Raw genomic sequence first — 7,328 nt, 5'->3', positions numbered from 1 at the left:
GCGCCGCCAACGCCACCCTTCACCCGCCGCCTCCCCGCTTGTGCCGCCGCCTCCCCTCTTGCGCTGTCACCTACCGCCTCGGCTCCGAGAGAGAGGAGAGCGAGACAGAGATGAATCTGGATGGATCCAGCAGGGTGTGCCATTGGTGGCCTTATCTCCTTGTGGTGGGCCCCACCGGCTCGGCTGATCCTCTTACTGGATCGGCTCAATTCTTAGATGCCAATATTATTGGTGCCGGTTTTTATTTAGAACTGACACCTATAGTTGTTTAAATGTGTCAGTTCTCTGTTTTTTATCTCGCGGGAGGTGGGAAAAAGTTAATAGGTGACGGTTTTAAATAAATCGGCACCTATAAGTCCGGTCCCTATGAGGATTTTTGTTGTAGTGGTTACAATACACTACAATTATATACTACTACAATGTAATTATATAATTAGAATTAAACTATATATAGTTACATTATTTGAAACTTTTTCATAGAAAAAATTGCGATAGCTTTCTGGCAATTCCCTTTGAATTGCCCACTTGTTCACGCTATTTAAAGCCTAGTAACACGCATATGGTAACTATCAGGCAGATCAGCTCAAGAAATCCGAGGTAGCTAGATAGCTGCAATGGCAGCACAAGCTCCTACCATGTTGGCACCAACCAACGAGGAGCTGCTGCAAGCACAGGCCGATCTATGGCGCCACAGCCTCTGCTACATCACGTCTCTGAGTCTCCAATGTGTCATCAAGCTTGGCATCCCCACCGCCATCCACCGCGCCGGCGGCGCCGCGTCGCTGCCCGACCTGGTTACCGCTCTGTCCCTCCCGCCGTCCAAGCTACCGTTCCTCCGCCGCCTCATGCGGCTGCTGGTCCACTCCGGCGTCTTCGCCGCCGACGACACCACCGATACCGGAACGTACCGTCTCACCCCGCTGTCATGCCTCCTGGTGGACGGCGACGACGACGGCGCCGCCATCGTCGACGGCCACCCCAGCCAGGTGCCCACGGTGCTCGCCATGGGGTCGAGGCACTGCGTCGAGGCCGCCATGGGGCTCGCGGATTGGATCAAGAAGGATTCGCCGTCGCTGCTGTTCGAAGACGTGCATGGCGCGACGCCCTTCGACGAGAGCATGGCGGATTTGGACCCGGAGACACACGGGCTGCTCAACGAAGGTCTGGCGGCGCACGACGGCTCGGGATTCGCCGCCGTTCTGCGGGAGTGTCGTGAGGTGTTCCAGGGGCTGGAGTCGCTGACAGACTGCGGCGGCGGCGACGGCGCGACGGCGAGGACCATCGTCGAGGCCTTCCCACACGTCAAGTGCACTGTGCTGGACCTTCCTCGCGTGATTGGCGACAAAACGACTGATGGGGTTGTGAGCTATGTGGCCGGTGACATGCTCAGCTTCATCCCACCTGCACAAGCTGTGATGCTAAAGGTAATATTCAAATGAAAATTTTCAATATGTTTTGAGAAATTGTATGGTACTTCTTGGGTTGAGATCTCTGGCCACCGAGCCAGATGGAGGCGTGTGGTGTGGTCTGCCCAGAGCCAGCACTCTCCGTAACAAAAATGGCACTGCTACAGAAATGGTTTTTTAGACGGCCCAAAACACATTTTCGTGTGCGGAAGGTTGGCCCGTCCGCCCTAAATGGTATGTGAAAATCGCTATTTTCTTTTGCATAATCGGATTTTCGCGTGCGGGTGCTTACGTTATCCGCTTGCAAAAAAAAATGTGAAAAATAAAATCTCGGAGCCCTAGCTAGGTCGTCGACAGCGAAGTCGTCATCGTCTCTGTCGCTGTCATCGCAGCTCGTCGTCATCGTCGCCGTCACCCCTCCCCGTGTCTCCACTGCCCTCCACCGTCGGATCCGCACGAGGGAGCACGGGAAAGGTCGCCGCCGCTAGGGGAGCATGTGGGAAACGATGCCGGCTCTGGATAGTGGGCCTCCACTGCGGGATCTGGGCGGGAAAGGGGCGCTGCCATAGGGGGAGAACGGGGACGGCCGCCAGCGCTTCCGTAGTTGGGGGCTGCGCTGCCATATGAATACGCCGCCGCTCCTGGCCGCCATGCTGCCGCCACCCGCCCCAACCAGTGCTTGCGAGTGCTTGAGTGAGAGAGGTGAGGAGGTGAGAGGGATGAGAGGAGAGGCTAAGGATGACATGATGAGTGGAAGTGAGAGAGATGGAGAGAATGACTTTAGGCGGATCCTTAAGAGGCCCGCTGGCAAAAATATATTTTCGCGTGCAGCCCCTAAAGAGGTCCGCTTGCAAAAACAGGCTTATTGTGAACCCTTAAGAGGCCTGCCTACGGAAATCGATTTTTGTGTGTGATTCCCTTAAGGAGCCGTATGTAAAAGTGGAGATCGATTTTTGCATAGGCGCCCAGTTACGGTCCGTCTACAATCTAAAGAGTGTCCCGCACAGAAAAAAAAACATTTATTTAGTAGTGTGCATGAGTTTATGGGCTCGTGCGCACGTTCAAAATCGCGTGTGTTGAACATATAACATGCAACTAACTCCAATGGACTCGTCCCCGGCTCCCATGCGGTATACTAAAATTTTCAATGTATAGTTTGAGATCTCTCATTGATATGTACCAATATTTACATTAAAATATGATATCACCTCGAGGACTACTTTAGTACCTAGCCATATCGATTTGCAGATTAACTCTATATAAAACGAGTGTAATTTGATGGATTGGTTAACTTTTATGCCACTTTCGTTTGTGGTAGGTTGTACTTCACCATTGGAGTGACCAGGATTGCGTGAAAATCCTAGCTCATTGCAAGAAAGCTATTCCATCACGAGAGGCAGGAGGTAAAGTGATCATCATTGATGTAGTGATTAGTTCTACCTCCGGACCATTGCTGGAAGCCGAGCTCCTTATGGATGTGGGCATGATACTGATCGGCAAAGGCCAACAGCGAGATGAAAACAAGTGGTGTGATCTCTTCAAAAAAGCGGGCTTCAGTGATTACAAGATTGTGAAGAAGCTAGGAATTCGAGGCATCTTTGAGGTCTATCCATAGTAAAGCTCCCATATGGGTATGCCCTGTATGGATCGTGTGATACAAGTGAATAAATTGTGGGAGTGCTTTCTTTAATTTATTAATAAAGTTTCATATGAGCTCATATATATATATATATATATATATATATATATATATATATATATATATATATATATATATGTCATGCTCTTATATATTAATATCGATGAAACCTTTTGTTAGTAAAGTTTTATGTGAGCTTATATATGTCAAAGTAGGTTACCAACTTACCAACACAGATGCTCTTCTAGACAGCTCACAAGGGAGTGGGGTATCTTGTCACAGATGGTTCGTTGAATTACTTTCTATAAAAAAAAATCTGTGATTGATGGTGGGGTTATATCAAATTATTCGAGCAACGTTGTAGTTGTGACTTGTGAATCCATCTAAGTCATTGTTTTGCATATTTCATTAAGCTCTGGTGATCTGCCCAGCTATCTGCACTGGATATGTCACTTTATAAGGTCGAAAGTACATATAACTATAAGAGTAAGTTAGCTACAACCAAATGTGAAAAAGAGAGAAGAGGAGAGAAAAGATAAAACGGATTACAAATTTGTCACCTGCTGTAGCATGGGTTTTCAGATAATGTGTCTTTGAGATATGTGCCAAGTATTAGTGGTATGTACAAATATATATTTATATATATTTGATGTGTCAATTTTTTTAGTTGATGTGTCAATTTTTTTAGTTTACCAGTTAGCTATATATATACTATTAAACTCTAAATCTACATAAAACAAGTAGTACCTCCACTCCCCTGGTAACTTATTTAAAGTTGCTTAGTTTCTCACTTCTTCCATCCGCTAGTCTATCATTTTGCAGGTGAATGCTTCCCAAAGCTGCTAAACTATGCGGTGTTTGTGAAATTTTTCTATAGAAAAGTTGTTTTAAAAATTATATTAATCTATTTTAAAAATATTTACTACTTAATTAATTATATACTAGCTTCGTATTGCGTGCATAGGGATTAGTTCCCAACCGAGAACAGAACATAGCCTAAGAACCGTAATATCAGGAGCAACATCCATCATATAATGCAAACATGTCAGGGGGTTTTGCATATGGGTTTACACATTACTTTCATTAATTGGATGATATAGAAACGGAATTTCAGAATTTTCGAAGTTTGAATTTTAACATTTTTTATGCTGGAATAAACTTCGCTTAATGCAGAAAACATAAATATTTTAGCCGACATAATATCCTATGCAGGGAACCGATAAACTCGCAATTCGAACAATATTCAGGACCAAATGGCTGAAGTGGTTTGGACGCCACAAACTCTGCAGTCAATAATAATGCTTGTGTTGAGCAGGATGATTAGGATGCAATTAATAAGAGTAGTACTGTAATTTTTCGCACCTACTAATTTAATGTGAGATATGCTAACACGAAAACTAAATTTAAACTGAGTAAGCACTAATTAATGAAATTAAGTAACCGTCACCAAAACGATCAAGGAAGAATTAAGGCTGATCAGCCAGACACTATCCCCTGAGAATTTTTTTTTATTTTCTAGACTTTTTATGTTTTAATTTTATTAATAGACCATTCCCAAAAATATTTTTAAATTAATCTATACCTTTTGGCCACGCCAGCCCGCTTGACGTGGCCAAATAACTCTATCACGTCACCACGGCTAACGTGGCAGGACAACGCAGACCACGAGGTACAGTTTTCAAAAATATTTTTTTAAAAGATCTATTAATAAAATTAAAACATAAAAAAGTCTAAATAATAAAAAAAAGCCGACGAGAGACGAGGCATGGGGCCACCTATGATGCGCCCAAGATAACACATTAATCAAATTATGGATATTTCGTTATTCGTGGTTTAAGAAGACTACTAGCTCGTGAAACACACGTCTGCTAAAAAACATTTTCTAGTTCACCTTTGGAGTGTATTATTTGTTCTGATTTTATAAAGTTCTTTAAAGTATGAGTAAGATCAAAACTAAATAATAGCTAAAGATCCTGAAGGCATGTCATAAGATAAGTTTGACTGGAATAGGCATGGTGGATAATGAATTCCTTAGTTGCATTATTATACATTATCAGCAAATTAATAAGAATATCTTTCTTATATAGGCGCTATTTAGGAAGTAACGATCCAACTTTTGCATACCCAACCCCAACAATAATAATATCGTTTTTTAAATGACGTACTCCCTTTGCAGTCACAAATTACCGTTTCTCATTTTGACTTTATCTAAGTCAAGGCCATCAAATTCAAAAAAACATATTGTTAACATCATGATATTTATGTTTTTATATTCACCATGAGAATTATTTTCATAATGATATATCAATATCTTGTTAAACTACACCAATATCTTAAAAAATGTTGTTGAAGTATTTGACTTAGGATAAAAAGCTATAACGATAAATAATTTAAAATGATGGAAGTATAGTATTTGCAATTATTGCACCGATAAATAGTAGAGTATAAATATGTCCTTTGAACAACGTCTCACTCAATCTCACTAGTAATAATCAACACAAATATAAGACAAGATTTTATGAAAATAATTCACATGTCAACTGTCAAAGCAAAATAAAATATGGAAACATACCCAGCTGCAACAACAGCCTCTATGAGGGCTGCCATGAGCCGGTCTGGAGCTGCCTCTCGGCAACGAGGGCCGTGACGAGGTGGGCTGCGGCTCTTCGGCTGGTGAGCACCCCTAAGTTTTGACTTGTTTGTGATGTGGAAATTGGAATGGTTCAGTTTGAAATTTATGAATAGGTGCAAATTGTGATTTCATGGGATTGGTGGATTGGATGGGAATTGTTGAGCACCCAAAAATTATTTTGGGTGAGTGAGATCGATACATGCAGAAATAAGCACTCATATCTCAATGTGTCCATATATGTCTATATGATCCCAAATTGACACCATTCAATATAAAATTCACAATAGCTAATAATGAGCAAATAAGATATTGTTCGGACTTAGCATGCTAATCAACTTCAGCATGAGACGTGTCCGTCAAACCACACGAAGACAGTTACCAAATGTGTTACACATCCCAGAAGCCTGGACTCAAATTGCTAAAACTCTGCAACATCTCAATTGCTCAAAATTTGTACTTGTGTTAGGCTAGTCCTCAGGATAAGGACTAGTCTCACACCTTCATCTAAAACAATGGTAAACGAGAAATAAGGCATATACAAGAATTAAAATTCAGATTACAACTACTTTATATATAGGCCGACCGGCCAAATAATTAGTGGTTCATGAAAGCTTAACTAACCAACCCACAGGCATACCGACTAGGGGTAGACCCCTATTTAGAATCATCCTAAAGAATCAACGAAACCCACAATACTTAGCTATCTGCAGCAAAATCTAAACAACATATAAATAAAGCAAGAGTTAGTACATTAAACAAATTAATGTACTAGCAAGACCACAATCAATTCTTAATACATTGAGGCTCTACCATGATGCCTTCACAAACATTTTCAATGTATTTAAAGAAAACATTTTGCAATATGTATAGCATAAAGAACATGGCATGGTGTCAACATAAATAAATAAGAATCATTTCCTACTACCGAACCGGTAGCAAGAACATAATACCATGTATATCATTCTCATCATCATTTCAAAAGATTCGAATTCTAAAAGCATTTATAAAACATAAACCTAAACCCATGACAATTCACTATGCCGCTCATGATCAATTGCACGACTAATTTATTAGTTTTAGACTCTGCAGAATTTGTACAGTTTGACCCACATGACATAAATCCCTCTAGTTTGTCTGCCACCTGTCGATACCACCACACTCTACACATTGAGTGTGGTCTAGCGATTATGATTAAGCCTTTACATTATCTATTGTTTATTCCTTGCATGAGCACAATGGTGGAGAATCCGCACCAAGTCTAGAGCTTAAGTGTCATCAGAATGGTTAGCCTACCGATTCTGACGCCGTGGCGAAGCAACCCTTCCCACGAGGCACTCACTGTTGCATTGGATAGCATTGGACATATTTAGACGCTCATTCTATGATGTGGAACAGTACAATCGTCCCCTCACAGAAAAACATACACATTGGAACAGTGCACTCAACGTATCATAATCACAATCATGGGTAGTTTCTATAGATATGTCACACCCTAAAAATCCTAAATATATAAATTGTTGTTTAATTGGAATTATTAGAATTTATTTTAAAAGTCTAGAAAAGAAGATCTAATTTTAAATAATAAATTCCAATATAAAATGGGGCCAGATAAAATTTCATTAAATACTTTGCTTAATTCTATAATTCCTAG

At 41.5% G+C, this 7,328-nt stretch overlaps 1 protein-coding gene across 1 annotated transcript; it reads left to right on the top strand.

Moving 5' to 3' along the window:
* Positions 1 to 573: 573 nt before the first annotated feature.
* LOC4350342 (flavonoid O-methyltransferase-like protein Os11g0303600) lies at positions 574 to 3,394 on the top strand. The gene is made up of 2 exons (XM_015760127.3): positions 574 to 1,424; positions 2,725 to 3,394. The coding sequence occupies exons 1-2, from the start codon at positions 615 to 617 to the stop codon at positions 3,019 to 3,021; spliced, it is 1,107 nt and encodes a 368-aa protein (XP_015615613.1). The 5' UTR covers positions 574 to 614; the 3' UTR covers positions 3,022 to 3,394.
* Positions 3,395 to 7,328: the final 3,934 nt, after the last annotated feature.

The sequence above is a fragment of the Oryza sativa genome, chromosome 11 (assembly GCF_034140825.1).
Source record: "Oryza sativa Japonica Group chromosome 11, ASM3414082v1".
Lineage (NCBI taxonomy): Eukaryota > Viridiplantae > Streptophyta > Magnoliopsida > Poales > Poaceae > Oryza > Oryza sativa.
Note: the sequence above shows the minus strand (reverse complement) of the source record. Positions and strands in the feature narration are given on the sequence as shown.